The sequence below is a fragment of the Coregonus clupeaformis genome, chromosome 33 (genome assembly GCF_020615455.1).
Source record: "Coregonus clupeaformis isolate EN_2021a chromosome 33, ASM2061545v1, whole genome shotgun sequence".
NCBI classification, from domain to species: Eukaryota; Metazoa; Chordata; class Actinopteri; order Salmoniformes; family Salmonidae; genus Coregonus; species Coregonus clupeaformis.
The window spans coordinates 453,745-478,688 of NC_059224.1; the positions used below are offsets into that span (position 1 = coordinate 453,745).

Consider the following 24,944-nt stretch of genomic DNA (forward strand, 5'->3'; position numbering starts at 1 on the left):
ATCCCCTTTCCGATTGTTTGGGGCATCCGGAAAAAAGCTTGTCCGGAGAAGACAAGGTGAGCGCTACCATCAGTCCTGTGTCCTGCCAACAGTAAAGCATCCTGAGACCATTCATGTGTGGGGTTGCTTCTCAGCCAAGGGAGTGGGCTCACTCACAATTTTGCCTAAGAACACAGCCATTAATAAAGAATGGTACCAACACATCCTCTGAGAGCAACTTCTCCCAACCATCCAAGAACAGTTTGGTGACGAACAATGCCTTTTCCAGCATGATGGAGCACCTTGCCATAATGCAAAAGTGATAACTAAGTGGCTTGGGGAACAAAACATCGACATTTTGGGTCCATGGCCAGGAAACTCCCCAGACCTTAATCCCATTGAGAACTTGTGGTCAATCCTCAAGAGGCGGGTGGACAAACAAAAACTCACAAATTCTGACAAACTCCAAGCATTGATTATGCAAGAATAGGCTGCCATCAGTCAGGATGTGGCCCAGAAGTTAATTGACAGCATGCCAGAGCGGATTGCAGAGGTCTTGAAAAAGAAGGGTCAACACTGCAAATATTGACTCTTTGCATAAACTTAATGTAATTGTCAATAAAAGCCTTTGACACTTATGGAATGCTTGTAATTATACTTCAGTATACCATAGTAACATCTGACAAAAATATCTAAAAACACTGAAGCAGCAAACTTTGTGAAGACCAATACTTGTGTCATTCTCAAAACTTTTGACCACGACTGTACATCTGCACATTGATCTGCTACTCCCTGCTACTCCCATTCTTGTGTATGTTATTTTATTCCTCATGTGTTAGTTACTATTTTATTTTCAAAACACTACATCATGGGGAAAGGTTCGTAAGCAAGCATTTCACTGTAAAGTGTACACCAGTTGTTTTCGGTGCATGTGATCAAATTTGATTTGATTACAGTAGTATCTCATGAAAGCACATGATTGTACATCTTCAGACATGATTGACTTTGTGTTATTAAGTCCAACACAGCACTATAATTCCCATTTGAAAGAAATGCTAGTTGCACAAGCAAGATAAGACAAGATAATTCAAAAAAATAATTCTCATATTTCAGCAATGTCATAGAAGCAAAAGGGAAGACATGGTCAAGCATGCAATTTGATCTCATTTTTATTTCAGTAGAACCCCAAAAATGAGAAATACTTGTTTGTAGTGCTCCGAGTAGACAAAGTCAGTAAAAAAATACTTTTTTTGTGCCATAATAGATTTAACATAAGTGTTGGCGCACAGAACCTACATGCCAAACACAAGTCATTTAGCCTTTTGGTCTAACACAAAAATCAGGCATCGCCGTCTTATCATAACTCATAATTCTAATAACCAGCACCTTTGAGAAACAAACAAACAAATGCATTGAATGCAATACCATCACCAGAAAAACTAGGATCAGCTTACCACAATCACATCTTGCGCTACAACACAAACAGACAGTAATAATATAAGGATTTCAAATATCAAATACAAAAACAACAATGCTATTTGTTCCCTTTGGTAGATGGGCCAATGTGTCTCTTCTCTCCATCCCCAGTGCAACAACGATATTATGGTAACCATTGGGTTTTAAGGCAGGCTAGCGGCTGTAGGCACAGTTGTGCCTCCGCCGGGGCAGGTAGCTAGACGGACTACTTATTTGGGAAGGGCCAGCCTCCCCCTATTTAGGATCCGTGATAGAAGTGCATGGTACTGAGCACGGCCTGGTCGTAACGCTGCTCCACGCGCACCGAGCTGCTGTGCTCCTCAGCCAGGTCCTCTGCTGTGTCCCCGAAGCCATGGTAGTGTCCGTAGTGCAGGGTGTCCCCCGGGTCGCTGGCCATGGACTCCCAGGAGGGCCGGTGGGACACACAGCTGCTGGGGCTTCCCGTCAGGTGTAGCGAGCCGCACATCTCGTGGGCTGAACGCCGCCGGGTCTCCTCCGCCTCCTGATTCGCTAGCGGCGATGACGCCAGTCCGTTTTCAGTGGAAGGAGCCAAGGCCGGCAATCCCCATCGCGAGAAGCCGGTTGACAGCACGGCAGCGTTGGCCCCATTGAGGTGTGTTGGCATGTGGCCATTGGTGGAGATGGCACCGTTCTGTGGCCCACCGTTGCCGTTCATCTGACCCATGGTGGCTTTGGGGTCATCTGCCGTTGAAAACAAGACATGACTAGTCATATTCAATGTTGGATGGCACATAGAAGGAACACACTTGGCAGGTTCATGAACAGGATTTGGAAGCAACTCTCCAAACACATGAATGTGGTAAACATCTTGATTTTGTTTTGCAAACACGTCCTTGTCCGATTCTCATGATACGTTTACCATTGTGGCTCTGCTCTGCTTGCAAAAGTGCACACTTTTCGTTCAATATTGATTTTCCTCCAACAGCTGAATTTGTTGTATTTTGGAGTTTATAGAATGATTTAGGCAATATTGATTATAGCGCAGAATAGATTAAGTTTGAAAATGTGCATATGCTACAGAAGCAGTGATCATGTCAGTCTTTCCTATGGCCACTAGAGGGGATCACACAACAATAATAGACCTTTGAATATGACCCAGACAATTACTTTACCCCATTTCAATGTAATTAAATGCCTATGATATTTCATCACATCAAGGTAATCAAATAGGTTAATTAAAATATATTACTTTGAGTATACATTCTCTCTCGATGTGCCTTTCAAACACACATGACAATGTACCATAAATACCTACCCCTGGCCAAACTATATATGTACTTACAACGATTAATAATTTTATGGACACACTGTAACAAAACATTAATAGAATTGTCAGAATCAGAAAAAAAATCTAGGCGCACTATAAACATGGGTAATTATTTCTACAATGTACAGTTGAAAGATACTGTGTCAGATTAATCACTACCATACTGTGCATATAAAATTGAGAATGTATTATTGGCTATGGTTTGTCAAATACAGCTGCACAGTACAAATGCTTAATTAGCCCATTATATAACGCAATCCATATTGCTGTATGTTTCATTGAACTGATTAAACTTAATTCAAATCTCAACTGGCCAACTTTACAGTACAAACAAGTTCATTTGTCATCGCTTCCCTTTGGAATTTTGAATCAGTCAGAGGAGTAAGAAGTCTCTTAAAACCCAGAATTTACAAGGAGTTAAACCAAAGCATCAGCTAGTATCTCATTATTAATTTGCTTTAGATCAAACAGGGTATGGGACAAGCTTATTATAGTTGTGTGATTTTCTATTTTTTCAATTTTTATTTGAAATTCAGTTGTTTCAGTTAGTTTTCAGACTTAATTTGACTAGTTTTTATTTAGTTACGAGCTTTATAAAATCATATCTATTTTGTTTCAGTTTGAGTTTTACAGACAGAAAGTAGCTCATGTGTGGGAGGCTAGGAGCCATTTATGTGTTTTGTTTTTTGGGGATGTCACATCTTGCCACTGTGGGCAGTAATACATAAGGTGATGGGTCAGGTCATAGGTTTGACTATGTTTAAAGGATCTTAATGTGACTTGGATTTAAAAGGATAATCGTCGGTGTCTGACTCAGATTCAGACATTTCTGCGCGCCGTTCAGTCACGGCCAGCTGTGGTTGTTGGTGGTCACGGTCATTCTATTGCCTGTTTGGAAAGCTTGATAGCTATGTTCGCCCCGTTGTCAGATACAAGTAGGCTCTTCTGCTATGTCCTATGCGTTCAATGTGCAGTCAATTACCACTCCGGTGTGTGGATGTTAAATCCAATGGAGGCTGAGAAACATGTGGTGTCTTGTTGGAGGGGTAATAGAAGCAGGCTGATATGCACATAAACAAAGCAGTCAGTCCTTTCTTGCTTCAGCCATCTACACACAGGGTTATTTTTCATGCCTCTTTCAGAATCTCCTTAACTTTATGGATTGCTGTATCCATTTGCAAAGCAATCAACACATTTACTCTAGCAGCGGCATGAGTTTTACATTTGCGATTAAGTCCCACTGGGCACAGAAGTCATTTCAGCGCTATTCCACACTGGTTCAACGTCATTTCATTGAAATGACATGAAAACAACATTGATTCAACCAGTGTGTGCACAGTGGGGTGTTTGGTTGAATTGTCTGAAGGCTGGTTCATCGCACTGTCTTGTGGACTTGCCAGACTGGATGAATAAATTAACCAGATCTTCTTTTATTTATATTTTTACTCATTTGAATGAGGTTGTCATGTTTCTGCTCTGTTCATTCAAAGTGCTAAAGTTCATTCAAAGTGCTACTAATAGCTTCTGGCTGTCTCACCTTGTCTTTAGCCTGAAATCGTTTGTATGATTCTTTGTGGGCACTGTTCAGATTAACTTTGAGGTTGGTTGGGTTTTCCCTTTTATCTCTGTTCAATACACGCTGCTGACACTACAATACATTGTCCTTTCCAGCAATGTACTCAAAACAATCCCATACAGGGCTTTACCCTTTGCTGCCACCATTGTTCACGCTCACCCTCAGATTTCTTCCCCGTTAGCTTGTGATAGTGTTGCACAAGCTAGGCCTATTTGAAACATCGCCATCTACTGTCAGCATTTATCCACCAGATTCAGAAAACTAAAACTGTTTTTTTTCCCTACCCATTTTCAAACTTGTCTCATCGCTGCAACTCCCCAACGGCCTCGGGAGGCGACGGTCGGGTTATGCGTCCTCCGAAACATGACCCGCCAAACCGCGCTTCTTAACACCCACCCGCTTAACCCAGAAGCCAGCTGCACCAATGTGTCAGAGGAAACACCGTTCAACTGACGACCGAAGTCAGCCTGCAGGCGCCTCAAGCACTGCGATGCAGTGCCTTAGACCGCTGCGCCACTCGGGAGGCCGATGGTTTTTATTTTAATTCTTTATGCAGTCAAAGATAGTTTCAGTATTTTTCTAAATGTTCTTAATTATTTTATTTTAACTAAAATTGGAAAAACTATTTAGTTTTGTTTACTATAATAACCTTGGTATGGGAGGAAGGGAATATGTAGGGGGCGAACTTGGAAGAAATAACATTACACCACGTAATTTGTTCATTCTAAGGCTGGAATGTCACGCAATGGCACTTATACCATGCAATCAGTCAAAATTGACTTTCATAAACACCCTCTTTCACGAAAACCTTAATCTACAGGATACATTCATTAAAGCCTTACAGTTTTAGTCCAGGTAGGGATTCTGCCATTGGGTTGTTGCCAAAGCATAAATGACACACAGGGATGTGGATATAGCCATATTTTCTACACAGGTTTCGACTAGGGCATAACCAAATTGTGGATGACAAAGTCGGTTGTAGCAAAACAAATGTCAAATTTTTGAGGTTCATTCACACAACTACCAAATAGTCGAGGCTTATCAAAAACAAGGGAAATCATTCAAACTGAACAGTAAGGAAAGAAATGCTCATCTTGAGCATTTAGGTACACATGCAATGGGAAAATGCATAAATGGATTCCATTCATAAAATATGCATGTCTGGATTTGAGTGCATTCCTACATCTTGAACATGAACGTGCCAGAAATGCAGAAGGTGTAGAATGAGCTTCTCAGAGATAGTGACAGAGAAATAACATTGACATTACTAGAAGCTTAATACATTTCTGAACCATTGAACATTTTCAGATGCCTTGATCTTGACAAGATATTAAAGTCAAGACCATAAAAACCTAGCTTATACATACACAAGAAACTGGCTTTTTAAGAAAGGCCAATACAAATAGGCGCAGTAGTTAGTGCAGCGGCAGTAGGATCTGCATGGAGGCCACAGTAGAGATATCCAGCTCTTTGGGGGCTGTGGAGGGGCCAATCCCACCTGAGACGGGGTCCGGGGCTGCAGACTCCATATACATGGTCTCCAGCTCCTCCCCGCAGCCATGCTGCATCCACGTGGGCAGGTCCACACCTGAGGGATGACGGACAGACAGAGAGCTGCATTAGACATTGTTAAGGACCTACTTTAAGAATGTCTACAGATAAAATTGTTCTCATATGGTATCTAGACGGGTTTGCCGTTTGGACTTTAATGCCCACTGACATGCCAGGCAATTACGATGTTGTAATAGCTAGAAAGATAGACCAACTGATTCATATCGAATCAGCACATTAGCAAAGATAAATACACACATTTGAACATTTCGCAGGCCCTGCGACAGACTAGATAGGCCCCTACCGTCTGTTCTGGCCTTCTTGATGTGATTGGGCTCCATGCCGTCCAGAAGCCTCTTTCTATTGGCCAGCCCTTTGAGGAGACCCCGGCTTTGGCCGAGGGAGCAGTGGCCGTTTAGCGCCCCGTTGGCATGGAAACCATTGAGCTGGTTGAGGTGGTTTTGAGCGTTGGAGAGCAGCTGGGCGCACTCCCAGAAGCCCTGGGCGTGGGCCAGGTCTGCCGCCGTCAGGTCATTAGCGTTCCTTAAGCTGCACGGTGAGAGGGGACCAAAGTTAGCAACGTCCGCAAGCTAAGGCAAGCATGTACAAGACAAGTCACACAACCCGCTCTATGTCCAACCCTGTCTGCTCTACTTCTGCTATCATCCTACAGATCGTTACACTGAAACTGACCCAATTATTTTCCTGAAATAACAAAACAAAAATAGAGGAAGGACGGTAGAAACCAACACTGCAGTAAGAGATGATTAACGTCCATCTATGGGTAGCATTAAAGGTGACAATCCAGGAAATATAATTTGTATAATAGTAGTTCATTAGATAGAATAGTTCTAGCTAGACAGAAGAGGACCAGAGCTTCAACTGCAAAGTCATCCAAAGTGAGGTTTTAGAGAATGCAGTCCCAAAAGGTAAAATTGTGAAAAAAACCAACTGGTAGAAAAAGTGTTCTGTTTCCATATTTTCTGGATAGCAAGGTAGACTGCATAGAATGTCACACAATGTAGACAGAGCATCTTAGTTGTTCATAAGGATTCAAAGATTTTGCATTTCTCTGCTTTGAAACTCACTAGAATACTCAAACAGTTGATTGTTGTAATTAATAATTCATTGACTCCATGGTAAGACGAGTTAACACACGTAAGAAAACTATCATTTTAAAGCACAGGCTTGAGAATGTAGGCTACTGCAACAACCTATTGGTGCTGGGTGACTGAACTACCAGTTAAAATAGAAGTCAACATTTATCTGGGCCCTACCAACAACTTATGTTCAAATCGTCTTGCCAAGAGGATGTCATGCCAACAAGCTCCACAAAGTACAGCTCTTCATGATGTGGTTGATGACGGAAAAATATGATAATTTGCAGAGTAAATAAGAGTGGGATCCATCGAGAAAGTGAAGACACGGTGTGGTGTCCCTTCAATATAGGCATCACAGAGAAGCACAGATCTTCAAGCTTTCTGGATATGGACAGGAGAATGTTCAAGTGAAAGGCCCTGCCGGAATGTAGATCTGCGTCAGCCATGATCCCAGATGGTATTTCAGGCATTGAATAGGCCTAGAAGTTCAGTCCATATTCATAGCTAACAAGGTGGTTAGATATTCCAAAGGTCTAAGCAGGAACAGAGAAGACCAAAATAGAGTTTAATTGAAGTTAAGGAACTGTATTCCTTCCCCCTAAATGGATAATGTGAAAAAAGTAAGGCTGTGTTTACACAAGCAGCCCAATACTAATCTTTGCCCATAGTTGGGCTGCCTGTGTAAACACAGCCTGAGTCAAAGGAAAGGCATGTTGGCCAAGTGACTGTTTGGAATGGACACAGCATCAACATGGATTGTAGCATGCTCACTTTAGACTTGACCATCTCCCACTGCAGTGTGAGCTAATCCTGGTCCGAATTCATGAATGAACAAAACCCTTTAATTAGTCACTCACTTGTATGAGGCAAGGCCTCCCAATACTATTCATTGAAGAAACCATGTAATAAAGTGCATGTCATTAGTATGGGTTGTCTGTGCCACAATACATCAAGATGTTCAGAAATATAATGAAATATATTTGTATATTTTTAATATGACTGGTTGGAAATGTAGAAGATATAACTTTTTGTTTTTTATCTTGTAATTTAAGAAAATATGTTCTGAGAAGAAACTAACTAAAATAACCTTGGTTTTCATGATGGGAAGAAAGTAAAAATCGATATAGTGACATATCGGGGTATTATTATTTTTGACGATATATCGTATGGTATCAATTTGACAATATTGCAATATTATTTGTGCGCTAGTTGGCTGTACTTGCACCAAAACTCTGCATAGCTTGTTCTCCATCTTATAAAAAAAAAAAAAAAACTTGAGGCTGTAATCGCTGCCAAAGGTGCTTCAACAAAGTACTGAGTAAAGGGTCTGAATACTTATGTAAATGATATTTTTCTTTTTTCATTTGCAAAAATGTCTAAAAACCTGTTTTTGCTTTGTCATTATGGTGTATTGTGTGTAGATTGATGAGGGGAAAAAAACAAATGTAATCAATTTTAGAATAAGGCTGTAACGTAACAAAATGTGGGAAAAGTCAAGGAGTCTGAATACTTTCAGAATGCACTGTATTTTCCACAGGTGGTAAATGTCAAACTTCTTTGGCATCACTGGGGTTGGCACTCAGTGGGCTGTGGGCAGAACATTGTTTCTGGCAGGGAAATTCTGCTGCTGGCGATAGCTTCTGTAATTATATTGAGAGTAGGGAATGTTAAGACACTGGTGTCTACCAAAACTACATCAACAGTCAATTCTACAGGATTACTCATTATAGCAGCCTATATCAATGTCGAACATCATTTTGGGTGGATTGTAACAAAGACAAGGAACTTCACATTGAGCCCCGTGTTAGCGCTGGTTAAAAAATAAACTATACTACCAGACGATTACAAGCACATGCATACTAAAATAAGCTTGATTGCAACGAATAAACTTGTGATTTAGCTGATCTTACGTTGATACCAGACAGCTGTAACTTATGTTGTCTAGGTTCTCTATTCCTGCCCCCAATGAAATAATAACCTATCAGGAGCATCGGAAACTGTAAGCCTGATGAATGTAAAATACTTATTATAAGAATATAGGAGTAGTAGTATACTTAAAATAATATAGGAGTAGTAGTAGTAGTAGTAGTAGTAGTAGTAGTAGTAGTAGTAGTATACTTCATTCAAACGTTTCATCTTAAATTGCAAAATAATGTGTGCCATTTGAAATAACTGTATTAGACTATTTTCATTTGATAAATTATAGATATGTAACTCATCATGACTGACTTGATTTAGTTACACATTTCAAATATGGACAGTGCAGGGATATTTCCCCCCCGGTTTTGATAATTTAAAAGTATAATAATTTAACGCGAGTATACCAAAATGTAGGGTAAATTACCATAGTAGATTTTTCCGTGGTAATTTAGGAAATACTTTATTTCAGTTGTACGGCATGATTGTGAAATTGATAAATCGCTTTTAGGATTAATTTGTTTCCGATGATAATAACCAGAGGGTGAAAGTCTTGAAATGTTGGCAGCAATCAGGACTAAAAGATAACCTTGGCATCTGCTTTAGGGAGCGGTAAATCGGTGGCCAATGATAGTTGTAATTGAGATCAGCTGTGCGGGAGATAACCTTGTGTTAGTACGCTGGCCAATGTTTGTTGCAATAGGCCCTACAGGTCTTATGTGACATTTGGTCATTACTACTACTTATGGAGATTGATCATTTATGAATTCAGACAAATGCGACATATAGGCCTAGCTCTACCTTATTCCTCATCACTTTTATAACAAGCTCAAATAATGTAGTAAAATAAACAGCAAAATGCAATTCGTTGTAAGTTACAGAATTTCAAGCGCACAATCCTAACACATTACAAATTAAATGAACAGATTATTTGCATTCAGCTATTTCCCCAGTATCCACTAGCTATCCACTACTTAAAATTAAAATGTTTCCAAACATGATCAGATTTTTTTGTTTAACTGTCTCATAACAGACAATAGTATTGGGGAGTCTCCTGAAGGACAGTCTCTCTCAATGCCAGGCAACCTGCAAGGACTGACCCTAACCCAACACTTTTGAATGGTTTGCTCATCTATTTTCCAATCAGTTCACCTATTTGTGATCAGTTGGAGGTTGGTTGTAACCAAATCTGTAGATCCTAATAAATCACAGTTAGGAAAGCACCATTTAGGCTCTGTCCAAAATAACTTGGGCTTTCTTTCAGCGTGGAAAGAATAGGCCTACTGTTTTGCCTTGCACCGCTAACATCTGGATACCAGGGGTCCATGAAAACAGACCAATATAGCAACAGTCTTTGCTATTAATAGAGATGTCTGTGTATGCAATATCCTATGATGGACTTGGGCCTGGTGCACATTGTTTCAGATTGTATGTATGCCAGTGGCTACTGTTGTCATTTAGTCTGATTATAAAATAATGAACAAGATGCTTATCAGGCTTCTTGTAAACAAGGATTGATCTTTTTCTAATGACATTGATTGGGTCTATGGGATTTATACCATGTATTAAATTAGGCCTACTTCTCTTGTCTGGCATTGAGAGTAAGACCTGTAACAAAAGTTGGAAATGTGATGACAAAATCAGTTCAATAGAGTTTCAAGAACATTCCCAGATAGCAATAAATAATTAAAGATCGTGTTTGAGGAAACAATTCATTTTTGAAAAATCCTGAAATGCTTTGCTTCTACTGTCAGAACACACCTGTCACAATTTAACCCTGGCTTGCTACTTCCACTAAGATATGTCAAAATGCATACTAATGACTCAATTGGACTGCATTCTGCACTATTTCTGATTTGTACATCCTGAGCTTGACCAATAATCCTATGGTTAGTTAGCAAGTATCTGAATAAGATTAGATTAACAAGTAGGTATAAACTAAACATGCAGGTCTAGACATGACTATGATGACTACTCTCCTAGCATTAAAACCAATCACTCCAAGAAATACCTCGACAGTTTGCCAGTGTGTAGAAACCAAGCGATAGTGAGAACACTCAATGCCACAACTGTAAGATGTTCGCTGTAGCACTTGTGGCAGATTCTGCAGTGCCTATTTGGAATGCTCCCCCTTTCTGGGATTACTTGAGAAATTCAAGTTCAAATTCAATAGCTGCAAAACATCGAAACGTGTAGGGGATTTGTTTTTTTGTGACAGTACAATTTTTTTGCAATCAATTCTTACAGATGGCCATTTAGCAAATGATTTCAAACATATTTAAACATTCAAAACAGTTAAACAATCCTACATAAACATGGAGACATTAATGAATCATTGTTATGCTGTAATAAGTAAGCAACCTAAAAACTCACGCATGAACTGCTGTCCTAACATATCTATCTCTATTTTCATCCCTTCACTGACTGTCCCACTAAATTCAGGAACCTGAAAGCTCATGATGTAGAAAAATATATTAATATAGCAGTCACTTAAATGTATATGTATACATTTCGAAACTATGCATTTGGTTTCTCTTGAAAATGTATCTTTAAATTAATGAGTAATTCTTGCAAAGACATGGAAGTTAAAAAGTCTAGTCAAAATCTGGTAATTATGGCACTTGGAGGATTGTTAATAAGTTGATAAGAAATGACAAAAAGAACTGCTCCATGTCCGGTGAATCTGGCAGTATAAATAATGGAAAGAAAGACGCCAAAGTGGAAAATGGAAGCAGAATAGGAACGTAGGGGGTAGTTAATAAAATAAACATTTGATTGGTGCTTATATTTGTCCTGTTTCACACATGTACAAGTGTGTATTATAGGCATGGAATGGAAATGTGTTTTTTTGCATATCCCAACTCCACGAGACACCTTTGGAGAATGAGGTCACGGCCAGGGTCAGCCATTATCAAATGCAACCCTGGAGCAATTGGACTAAGTGTCTTGCTCAAGGGCACGTCGACTTGTTTCACCTTGTTGGCTCGGGGAATCGAAATGGCAACCTTTCGGTTACTGGCCCAACGCTATAACCGCTAGGCTACCTACAGCCCGGTGATCAAGGCATTGGCACATAGACAACTTGATTTCGGAAAAGTATATGCAAGAATTTGGAACAATGGGCCTAACAATTGCTAACATTTAGCTCCATCAGAGTTAGTGCCTTGCAAAAGTATTCATCCCCCTTGGCGTTTTTCCTATTTTGTTGCATTACAACCTGTAATTGCAATGGATTTTTATTTGGATTTCATGTAATGGACATACACAAAATAGTCAATTGGTGAAGTGAAATGAAAAAAAAATAACTTGGTTCAAAGAATTCTACAAAATAAATAACGGAAAAGTGATGCGTGCATATGTATTCGCCCCCTTTGCTATGAAGCAAAGCGCCACAGCGGAGATTGGAGTATCTGTCCATAGGACCACTTTAAGCCATACACTACACAGAGCTGGGCTTTACGGAAGAGTGGCCAGAAAAAAGCCATTGCTTAACGAAAAGAATAAGCAAACACGTGTTTTTTGGTGTTCGCCAAAAGGCATGTGGGGGACTCCCCAAACATATGGAAGAAGGTACTCTGGTCAGATGAGACTAAAATTGAGCTTTTTGGCCATCAAGGAAAACGCTGTGTCTGGCGCAAACCCAACACCTCTCATCACCCCGAGAACACCATCCACACAGTGAAGCATGGTGGTGGCAGCATCATGCTGTGGGGATGTTTTTCCATCGGCAGGGACTGGGAAACTGGTCAGAATTGAAGGAATGATGGATGGTGCTAAATACAGGGAAATTCTTGACAGAGATTTGAGACTGGGACGGAGGTTCACCTTCCAGCAACATTTAAATGGTCTTGGAATGGCCTAGTCAAAGCCCAGACCTCAATCCAATTGAGAATCTGTGGTATGACTTAAAGATTGCTGTACACCAGCGGAACCCATCCAACTCAAAGGAGCAGTTTTGCCTTGAAGAATGGGAAAAAAAATCCCAGTGGCTAGATGTGCCAAGCTTATAGAGACATACTCCAAGAGACTTGCAGCTGTAATTGCTGCAAAAGGTGGCTCTACAAAGTATTGACCTTAGGGGGGTGAATAGTTATGCACGCTCAAGTTCTGTGTGTCTTATTTCTTGTTTGTTTCACAATAACAAATATTTTGCATCATCAAAGTGGTAGGCATGTTGTGTAAATCAAATGACACAAACCCCCCAAAAATCCATTTTAATTCCAGGTTGTAAGGCAACAAAATAGGAAAAATGCCAAGGGGGGTGAATACTTTCACAAGCCTCTGTATACAGCAAGTAACTGCATGCTTTTCATGATCAGTAAACAATTGATGATGTATTTTCAGATACGCGAGGGTAGCCTATCCATTTGGCATACGGCATGTAGCTAGCTATCTAAGCAACGTGTCATTTAGCTTGCTTTATCAGAGATTAGGCTTTGGAAAGAGCTTGACATTGGCAAATCCTCGTCCTGGTAAAGTTGTCAGTCGGACTACTGTCATCACCACTATAGATTCCAAGCAAATCAAACAACATTTGGATATAGCCATCTAGTTTATCCCCTGATGTTAGCTTGTTAACTAGCCATATTGACCTGATCTGTTATTAGTTAGCTAGCCAATTTGATGTGGTCCATCAATAAATTAAACCTATGATGTCTGTCAGCAGCAATCATTATTAACACTCTTAAAAACTATGTTGAAAAGGGGATAATGTTAGCTAACATATCCAATTAATGGTGGCCAATATTGAGAGATCTCGTGAGGCTACCCTCATGTATCTGAAATTACATGATCAATTGATGTTTACTGATCATGAAAAGCATGCAGTTACTTGCTGTATAACTCTGATGGAGCTAAATGTGAGCAATTGTTTTGCATGGAATAATCTGAAATGTGTAGTTCTGACTATGCTCTTCAAGAGATGATGATATTACAACCAAATAGTTCAATAATGTTAACAATCCCTTGAAAACGTCATGCAGTTGTCAATGGTTTTAGCAGAGCTTGGGGTCTCCTTGTGCCCCAGCAGGCAAATCTAATGCTCTGCACCTTATTGAGATGTTTTATTGATAACGACATATTCAAGATGGATAAGTTGTTCAAGCTGTTTTCAGGTATGAGGAGGGTGTTATAATTTTTTTGATGGCGTAATTTGGGTAAGGAATGTTAAGGTTTGTTCTGCTCAGAATGTTCTATTTGGAGTTAAGATTTCTTTCAAGAGAAAAGCTGAGTAATCATGTGGTCTAGGACGGAGTCATCCTCACACAAAAAAGCTCCAAGTTAAACCCATGACTTTGAGAGATGTCCAATAAGATCAATACGAAAGGTCTCTCCATGGACACAATGTGGAATGAATTATGAACAAGTAAAAATCTGCCTCCAGCTAATCTCCAAGCTTTGAACGAGAATGAATATGGTGTAACAAGGACATAACATTTAATAATTGTTCAATGGTGGCTTCAGGTGGTACGTGTTATTTTTGGAGTCATGATAATAAGGGATTCAAGAGAAATCAAAAGTTTCCATCTTTTGTAACACACTACAGTCCTGATTGAGTGTGGTGAGGAAGGATACACTTTTGAGAGACATTATTTAAAACCTCAGCTCTTATTGTGCCAAAGTTGGAGACAATATCAATCCTTGAGGTATAAACAGTTGAATAGTCTCAGTTTTTCATGGAAGCAGCTAATCCAGTATTTTGGCTCAATTGGCTTGGGGAAGTCAGTACAGAGGCATTGACCATTACAATTCGCACCGATCCCTGCTACAGAAATGAAGGTAGGTTTGCCAGGCTTTTGAAAGCCATAGAAATGTTGAGTTCTTATTGTTCTTATCTTATAGCCATATTCTAAATTGGTGGATGTGGAATAAATATTGGATTTAAGGTTAACTTAAATTGGCACAATACGAGCAATTTCAAGGAATTACCGTGCATCTTTCCTTTTCAAGATAGTTCAAAATAGCTCAAACACTAATGTTGAGAGGATATTGTGAGTGTCATCTTCTTGAGTGACTGCGAATTAAAATATAGTCTACAAAACATGAGCTTCCCTCACTTTACTACATTCACTATACATTTTACCTCAAATTTTCACTAACATAAGGACTAAAATACTAGATCTTAGTAGCTGTTAAAGGCATGAAAAAGCATGGGCAATACATAATGCTATAAATATACACAGATGCAGACAACTAAGACCACATTTCTTACAATTCATTTTCATTGATAGTTTTGGAAGGAAACATGGACCAAATGCACATTTCCTCATTTTAAATCTTAACATGATTCAATAATCCTAGTGGAGATTTGTGAAATTGTGACAAAAACATGACAACGAAGTGAAATCTTCATTGTGACTAATGGGCTTGACTGTGAAACCTTGGACAGTAAATGCTGTCAAATCAATTAGGAGAAGTGTCCAGGGACGATGCTTGTTATCAAGCTGACAGAATACTCAACACTTGAGGAATGTAGTGTTGAGACGGGCATACACGACTTACTACCAGCAAACATACTAAGTTAGTACAGGGCCTAACTGTTTGTGCCATCTACAGGTTCATACGTTTACACTAATGAGAAAAGCATCCGATAAGATGCAGTTAAGCAGTTTAAAGCAGATAAAAATTCACCTACATGACAACTGAATAAATTCAAAAGACGCCAAAGTAAACACTTACGCTTTGATCACACCGATAGCATCATTGCGCAAAATGTTACGCAGCATCATCTGGATATGTGTGCAACAAACGTTCAACATTCATCTTCTGCTACGATTTCTGTCAAGCCGTCTACGCATACAGTTTGACGGATACATTCGATAAATCCAACGTATGCGCCACACAGAACGCACTGCAACTGCCTCTGCAACGCAATGTTGCAAGGCAAACACAGCGCTCCATTGTAAATTAATGTACTTCTGGTGTGCCAAAATGCAATGACGCCATCGGTGTGATCGAGGCGTTAGGTTAAGTTAAGTTATAGCGCTGTAGTTCCGTAACATAGGTTAAGTTAAGTTATAGCGCTGTAGTTCCGTAACACTATATATAGGCTATAGTTTGGTTGTCACATCCCTCACATGGTGAGATAATTATATGGCACTAGCAAGGAGGGGGAGAAATCCACACTGTATAAGCCAGGAGGAAATGTGCATTTGCCCTATGCCCTGCTAAGAGAAGTACACTCTAATAGTATAGCCTAATCATCACAGACATATTTTAAACTATTTCAGTTAGCGTAACATTACATTAATTAACATTATTGGGCTATAATAAAAGACAATGAAACGTAAACAGAAACATTGAAATAACCAACACAGCAGCAGATTTACTGAAGAGGAACGCCACCAACAAACATTCTCCAAAAGCCATGTGTATCGCACAAACACCAGTAGACAACTGGGACAAAAAGTCACCTAAAACAAGTACGAGAGAGTGGTTGTGGTGGCAGTTTTTAATTCAAGGCCATAATTTGGAGAGGTTCAAGTGGATGGCACATGGTAATGATAGGTTGGGAACTGACTAATTGGCACTGCCATAGCCAACCAAGCTGTTTTTTAATAAATCACACAGAGAAACAAATGACTTCCTCATCAACCCCTCGGGAAAGGGGCTTTATCATGAGTCACCTTATGGACACAGAGGATTTGGATGTCCCCCACCGAAATGCAAATGCGCTTATGGCCCAGCCTAACAGCCAAATCCTTACAAAGCTCCATTTGGTGACGAAGCACCCCGTCCGAATCGTCAGCCAGTTCAGGCCTTTCATTACAGAGCCATCTGGCTCCTGTGCTGTGACAATTATGTGTGTCAATTAGTGATTTAATTCAAAAGAAAACTAGGTCCTTTGTGTCACTCAGAAATGATCAAATTGATCATTAGTTTGTGTCATGTTTGTACTAATTTGGTTCATAAAATAATTTGTTTGAGCAAGCATGCTTGTAAAGACATTTGTAAACATTTTCTACAACACAACCCAGCACAGAAGTGGCACAAAGACAATTATTGAGCAATACGGGGTGCCAAATTCACGCAGTTAAATTGCCTTGACTTCAAGGGGGGGCAGAATGCAGAGCGGAAGCCACCTGGTGGAGTTCCACTTTTCAACAATAATGTTGTTGCCATGGTAACAAAGTATTGTGTGGTACAGTTAGGTGTAAATGGGCACAGTGCAGTGGGGGACTTACTCTGGTTTAGCACTCTGTATCAAGAGGGCGTTGACACACTCCATACTACCAGCCCGGGCTGCCTTGTGGAGGGGGGTCTCACCTACATAGTCCTGGAACAAGACACAAGGCAAAAACACATCACTATACAAAATGATAGAGAACACTGTGTAGATGGATTAACCATGCTCTCAACCAGTACAAATGGGGAGAATGGAAAAACATTATGGCTTGCAATATATACATTTTACCAAGGCATTGTTATTACATTTTAGTCATTTAGCAGACACTCTTATCCAGAGCGACTTACAGGAGCAATTAGGGTTAAGTACCTTGCTCAAAGGCACCAACAGATTTTTCACCTAGTCGGCTCAGTGATTCAAACCAGCAACCTTTCAGTTACTGGCCCAACGCTCTTAACCGCTAGGCTACCTGTCGCTTATGTTGATATTGGCCACTCATAAGTAAGGCCCCCAGTGTCTGCTGAAAGGTGACATTATCGGTGCAGCATGCCCAGGCAGTTCAGCACAGCTGCAGACAGCAGCAACAGTCCTCCAGAGGGACTAATCACAGAGAGAGAGGCTGTGAAAAGGTGTCTGCTGGCAACAGAGACAGTGGGCACTGGAGACAGCCGCTGAACTCCTCACCCCGCTAACTCCTCACCCAGTTCTCCGGCACCCCCTCAAGCCAAGGAGAACTGACACATTGCACTCTAGCTAGCAAATCCGCCCTCGGGCTACCATCCCATTCTGCTCCATGCAGCCGGAATGTAGGTCAGGCTGCACAATTTCACTGCCAGTGAACAGTTTCAAGGGTGGTGAAGGGAGGAGGGGCTCTGTGTGTATGTATTAGGAGGTAACATTCACTGATATGCATCGGTCCCAGATTCAAATGTTTAAGATACTAATTTTAAGATACGACTGTGTCGGTCCTCGGACCCCAAACTTATCCGAATTAAGCTTGTGTCGGTCCGAAAATCAATTCAAGCGTTACGAAATCGATGACTGTTGCTCATATCACTTTTTCTACCTTCTGAAAATACCTAATATTTTGTGACAACTGATGCGTTTTCTCCTCCAGTGTTGAACTAAGCATGTAACTGTGTTGACAGTTGACAGTGTTTTAGCGTAATAAAAAGTAAGCTACCGGAGACAACTCTCAGCTGGCTATACCTGCTGAATGGGGCTTACAATAGTTTATTTATTTATTGTTTTATAGGTTCACCATCAGCAATAGTTTTGTTCGTTTTGCTTTAAACAAAATCAGGGTATATGGTCATTTTTAGATACACAGGGTAAAGTTGATAATTTCATAACGAGGACAGGAATCCCTCATATGTATGTATGTTTGTTTTAGGGCAGTGTAGCGATGCTCCCCCATAGCTCTGCGGCGTCACAATCCTCTCCTACTCGCCCCATTACAATGGATCAGCCAGCTGAACTTGACCCATAAAACCTCTAAATGTCACAGCAGCGAGAGCCAGGGGGAAAGGATGGAGGATGGAGCAGTAGAGTGTTACGCAATCTTGACCTCCTAATCTGATTTCCTGAGCAGAACTTCCCTAGCTGCTTCCTCTAGGTGCATTTAGAACAGTAGTCATAGACAAACAAACACCGGCAGGCCGGGGCAGACCCTATTTGAGATGTGGTCATGACACGGCTGCCTGCCTGTTGGCTCTATGATCTGACTCAGAGGCCACACATACTCTCTAGTCAGTCTGGTGTGAGTTAAAGAGACGTAGTCTCAGACAAACCCACACACAGCATGAACTATAGCTCTGTCTCCCAGTCAGCCTGATCCCTCCCTAGTAGGATAATTCTGGCCTACGTGGGCCGCATGGAAAAGATTGACATATAGAAGGTGAGACCCACTTTTGCAAACAGGGAAAGAGACATCAAATCATGTAGCTCTTGTAGTCTGTCTTTACTTTTTGTCTATCCAGTCATGAGTGCCATTGTCATGTAACCTGTGAGAAGGTAATGTCTGAGACCCCATAGTAATAGAATGACATAATGCATTTCTATGTAAGACTGAGACCCACCTGTCTGTTGATGTCAGCCCCGGCCTGCAACAGCCACAGCACACACTCTGGGTGGCCTCCAAAAGCCGCGATGTGGGCGGGCGTCTGGGCAAACCTCGTCGTCATGGCGTTCACCTCACAGCCCACCTGCACCAGGCGCATGACACACTCCAACTGTAAAGAAAGTGAGAGTGAGTCAACATACTGTAGATTCAAAATGACCAATCACAAAGCCTTGCTGTTGAGAGCAGCGTTAATGATTGACAAGACACAGTCATTACGCAAATCACAGTGAGAGTCAGTATCACTACACAGACTGTTGTATTCAGAGCTCTATGTCATTACAGACACCAAACCACAGCAAAGGAAGTGTATTTGTTTGGGATAAACCAAGGCCACACTAACCAACCAGTGGCATCTTTATTGGGGCCAGGACGATACCAGTATCGCAATATTGTTTTCATGCCAAAAATGAAAACACGAAGCAGACCAAACTCTTCCGTCCTTTAAAAACCTGCTGTATGTAAAATATTGTGTGCTATAGCTTGGAAAATGAGACTCTGGATGACAACATAATGATGTTTGTTTCCAACATTAGGGCTGTTTTCCTAAAGCAGTTCAATCCACTTCGTGTTTTGTTTCCTTGCCACCATACTAACGAGTATCGCGATACCGGCATTGTCCCGACCCTAATCTTGATGGTCTCCTACTTTTTTTCCTGTAATGAACTCCTTGTCCCTAAGCCCATATATGTCACAGTATAGAGGTTTCAACTGCAGTCACTCCCACTAACTGTGCTCATGTTCAGGCCAGCCTCTGTGTGGGCAGAGTGGGCACACCCAGCCTAAGCACATTTGGCGGTACATATAGTTTAAAAAACAAGATCCAAGCAGCTGTTCAAAATGTGTATGCTTGACTGACTTAACTAAAGATTGAGAAGTGCAGATATGATAAAGATGAGATGAAGATATGAAAGTCCGGATGGCCATGTTATGGACACAGATGGCAGAGAACGCAGCTGTTTCATTGTTTCGCCTTTGGGCACAATAGTAACTAATAACTGCCTCATTCCTTTCCTCTTCTGCCCTGTTCCATCTCCAACATCTGTGGAACTTTCTCCAGACCAACAGGGGAACCTTGCCAGTGACATACACAGGGCTCTAAAGTGTGACCAATTTGGTCGCATATGCGACGAAATATGCTTACAGTGCATTCGGAAAGTATTCAGACCCCTTGACTTTTTCCACATTGTTATGTTTCAGCCTAATTCTAAAATTGATTTCAATTGTTCATTTCAATTTACACACACACACACACACACACACACACACACACACACACACACACCCCATAATGACAAAGCAAAAAGAGGATTTTAGACATTTTTGCTAAATTGAAGGGGGAAAAAATATGGAAATATCACATTTACATAAGTATTCAGACCCTTTACTCAGTACTTTGTTGAAGCACCTTCGGCAGCGATTACAGCCTTGAGTCTTCTTGGGTATGACAAGCTTGGCACACCTGTATTTGGGGAGTTTCTCCCATTCCTCTCTGCAGATCCTCTCAAGCTCTGTCAGGTTGGATGGGGAGATCGCTGCACAGTTATTTTCAGGTCTCTCCAGAGATGTTCGATCGGGTTCAAGTCCGGGCTCTGGCTGGGCCACTCAAGGACATTCAGAGACTTGTCCCGAAGCCACTCCTGCGTTGTCTTGGCTGTGTGCTTAGGGTCGTTGTACTGTTGGAAGGTGAACCTTTGCCCCAGTCTGAGGTCCTGAGCAGATTTTCATCAAGGATCGCTCTGTACTTTGCTCCGTTCATCTTTCCTCGATCCTGACTAGTCTCCCAGTTCCTGCCGGCTGAAAACATCCCCACAGCATGATGCTGCCACATCCATGCTTCACCGTAGGGATGGTGCCAGGTTTCCTCCAGACGTGACGCTTGGCATTCAGGGCAAAAAGAGTTCAAACCTGGTTTCAGCAGACCAGAGAATCTTGTTTCTCATGGTCTGAGAGTCTTTATGTGCCTTTTGGCAAACTCCAAGGCCCTTCTCCCCCGATTGCTCAGTTTGGCCGGGCGGCCAGCTCTAGGAAGAGTCTTGGTGTTTCCAAACTTTTTCCATTTAAGAATGATGTAGGCCACTGTGTGCTTGGGGACCTTCAATGCTGCATAAATGTTTTGGTACACTTCCCCAGATCTGTGCCTCGACACAATCCTGTCTCGGAGCGCTATGGACAATTCCTTCGACCTCATGGCTTGGTTTTTGCTCCGATGAACTTGTGGATACCATTTTTATGTCTCTGTGTCCAGTATGAAGGAAGTTAGAGGTAGTTTCGCATGCTAGCAGATACCCATGGACTTCCAGTCATTGCACTAGCCAATGCTAACAATGCTTTCTCCAGACCACCTCACTCAGGGAACCTTGCCATTGACATACACAGGGCTCTAAAGTGTGACCAATTTGGCCTCATTGCCAAAATCCCAAACCATCCCTTTAAAAAGATCTGACCCATACTACCAGCGCAAAGTTTTTTTCCCCTTCCTATCAAGGATTGGGGTCATGCATTTTACATTGAGGGAGCTCTATTACGCTGGCCCAGGTTGAACCGAGCAATGGCCCGTCACGTCATTGAGCAAAAGCAGGGAGGGAGGAGCGCCCTTCTCAAATCAAACCGTAATCTGCACTGCTCGGTCATGTTGTCAACAAGGCAGCATGGTGCATCTTCCAGAAACATACAACATAGTAACTAATAACTGCCTCATTCATTTCCTCTTCTGCCCTGTTCCTTCTCCAACGTCTATGGAACTTTCTCCAGACCACCTCACTCAGGGGAACCTTGCCATTGACATACACAGGGCTCTAAAGTGTGACCAATTTGGCCGCATATGCGACGAAATATACATACAGTGCATTCGGAAAGTATTCAGACCCCTTGACTTTTTCCACTTTTTGTTACATTACAGCCTTATTCTAAAATTGATTACATTATTATATTTATTATCTACACAATACCACATAATGACAAAGCAAAAATAGGTTTTTAGAAATTTGAAACTTCAAACTAGTTTTCATTGGGAAGGCAGATAAAGCGTTTTTCTCTAAATCAATCACTTTTGCATATGAAAACACAGAATCCTACTCATCACTTAATTATGCAGTGGTGGAAAAAGTACCCAATTGTCATACTTGAGTAAAAGTAAAGATAACTTAAATAGAAAATAACTCAAGTAAAAGTCACCCAGTAAAATACTACTTGAGTAAGTTTAAAAGTATTTGTTTTTATAATAAACTTAAGTATCAAAAGTAAATGTAATTGCTAAAATATACTTAAGTATCAGAAGTATAAATAATTTCAAATTCCTTATATTAAGCAAACCAGACGGCACCATTTTCTTTTTTGTAAATTTACAGATAGCCAGGGGCACACTCCAACATAATTTACAAACTAAGCATGTGTGTTTAGTGTGTCCGCCAGATCAGAGGCAGTAGGTTAGACCAGGGATGATCTATTGATAAGTGCACAAATTTGAGCATTTTCATGTCCTGCTAAGCATTCCAAATGTAATGAGTACTTTTGGGTGTCAGGGGAAAATGTATGGAGTAAAAAAATACATTATTTTCTTTAGGAATGTAGTGAAGTAAAAGTAGTCAAAAATATAAATAGTAAAGTAAAGTACAGATACCCAAAGAAACACTTTAAAGTATTTTACGCCACTGTAATTATGTCTCTTTTGTTTTGAGCAGACTTCGCCATCGGCCAGAGCGGGGCACCTGGCTCACGCCCGGGAGGCAGCAAGGCTCTAAAAAGAATGCAATCACATTTCACCCGGCTCAAACTGCTCCCACCGGGGTAACCCATGCCAGAAAAACGAACCCCCTCATTCATTAACCATGTCATTCATAAACCATGTCACAGGTCATTCTAAAACTATTCGCGGGCAGTTTAACCATTTGTTTTAAACCTTGTTCAGTCATGTTTATTACCTCATTAGCTAGCTAGCTAACAACCTGGTAACATTACCAGTATATCCAAACTTTTGGGGGCACAGAAATAAAATAAAAGCTTCTTCAGGAGATCTATGATCATAGCAATATATATGAATGACAGATCTCTTGCATGTTGTCGTTGACGTTCTTAAAGAGACAGTGTAAATGTTCTATGTAATGTATCGCAATAGGAACATTTTGATTTTACATGTAGAAACCTCATATTACACAAAATACAATTACACAGTTAAATATTAGTTTATAGGGCACAGCATGTGCTTCAGAAGTAGCTATTATTACTATATATGCTATATCTCAATTTATAATTTAGTTTTTTAAAATTTAATATTGTGTTCTTAAATTCTTAAAGTTGTGAGTACCAGTGATCCCAGTTGGGAGCCTGTCAGTCCATTTCAATTAAAGAAATCAAGAGTTTGAAAGATATGTAAAAAATGTAAGTTTATATTTTTTTATGGGATATACTTTTAAAACAAAATTTGAATAAATCAATTCCACAGTCATGCAATACTTTTCTTTAGAGTTTGGTTTACTCCATGAGCACAGCACAGACTATACATGTATACATGGCAGGTACGTGCAAGTTTTGTTTCAACTGTTGATATTGTTAGCGGGTTGTTTGTTATTGGCCCATGCACAGCCAATAGAAAACGATGCAGTACTTTATAGAATATTGGACATTTCCTGAAATAAACTGACAGTAAGGGAAGGCTAGCTACTTTCTCGAGAAGACTGACGTTAGCTCTTTGGCCCAACTGAAATACTGACAACAAGGCTTCAACAGCAGCCAGCCGGTATTACATGCACTATTAGGCCAATCAATGTCGATATTACATAGCTGTACATTCACACAATATTTGCTTTCAGGTGTGAACGCAAGCATGTACGCGACATTAGGTGATAACATGTGATTTCACATTGTGGAGAAAAAAACATCTGACAATTAGAAAATATTCTTATGCGTGTTGTGACAGAGATGACGTAAGTCGCTGTTCAGATAAAGATAGATAGTTAGCTACATTGTAACGTTTTAGATCGATACATTGATAGAAAGATAATTTATTTAAGTATGTATCGGATTAGCATCACAAATCGGAAAAATGTATCTAGCTATCTTGCTAAGGAGTGAACATGTCCGTTTTTTTAGCATTATTCACAGCATTTCTAGCTAGATTTACGACTGCTAACAATGTGAAAGGATGAATCATCTCTCCCTATTGGTTTAAGACTGTTAGCTAGTTTGCTACCTTTCCAACATGTGCTGCCCAATGAATGGGAGTCCAGCCATAGAAGGAGTCTTCCGTGATGAGGTCCGCTAGGTTTGTTGTGCACTGAAGAAGCGAACACAAAGCACCAACGTCTCCATCCCTGCACGCCCGGTGGAGAGGGTAACGAATATTCAGCACCTCGTCGTTTGAAAATCCACACTCTACGCGGACGGACATGGTTGCGGTACGATGTGTACGGTACGATGTGTACAGCTGTTTGGGTTGCCGTATCAAGTTGCTATGACCGCAAATAACGCAACTCACTTCGAACTCCTTTTGCACGCCCGTCCAGGAACGTGCACAAGTCGTACACAAAGAAAAGGAAGAGACGAGAGCTCGGCCTTTCAATTTGGCGCGAAACGCAAAACCCAGACTGGAGTTTTCTTGGCTGCTTGGTTCTATTAAAACCCGTCATGGAGCCCTTTGTTAAATCTTCTTCTTCTTCGATTAGGTTTAACGGCGGTTGGCATCCAATAAATATTGCATTACTGCCACCTACTAGACTGGAGTAGGCCTATAACTCCCTTATACTTCGCTTGAGAAAAATACATAATAATAAACAAACAATAAATAAACAAATACCCTACCATCTAACCCTACA

At 40.8% G+C, this 24,944-nt stretch overlaps 1 protein-coding gene across 1 annotated transcript; it reads right to left on the minus strand.

The window, feature by feature from the left end:
• Positions 1–1,130: 1,130 nt before the first annotated feature.
• LOC121558724 (ankyrin repeat domain-containing protein 10-like) lies at positions 1,131–24,762 on the minus strand. Its single transcript, XM_045210096.1, has 6 exons — positions 24,323–24,762; positions 19,091–19,243; positions 17,071–17,162; positions 6,175–6,419; positions 5,818–5,907; positions 1,131–2,157 (listed from the first exon to the last, which is right to left on the minus strand). Exons 1-6 carry the CDS (start codon positions 24,518–24,520, stop codon positions 1,694–1,696), a joined length of 1,242 nt encoding a protein of 413 aa, XP_045066031.1. The 5' UTR covers positions 24,521–24,762; the 3' UTR covers positions 1,131–1,693.
• Positions 24,763–24,944: the final 182 nt, after the last annotated feature.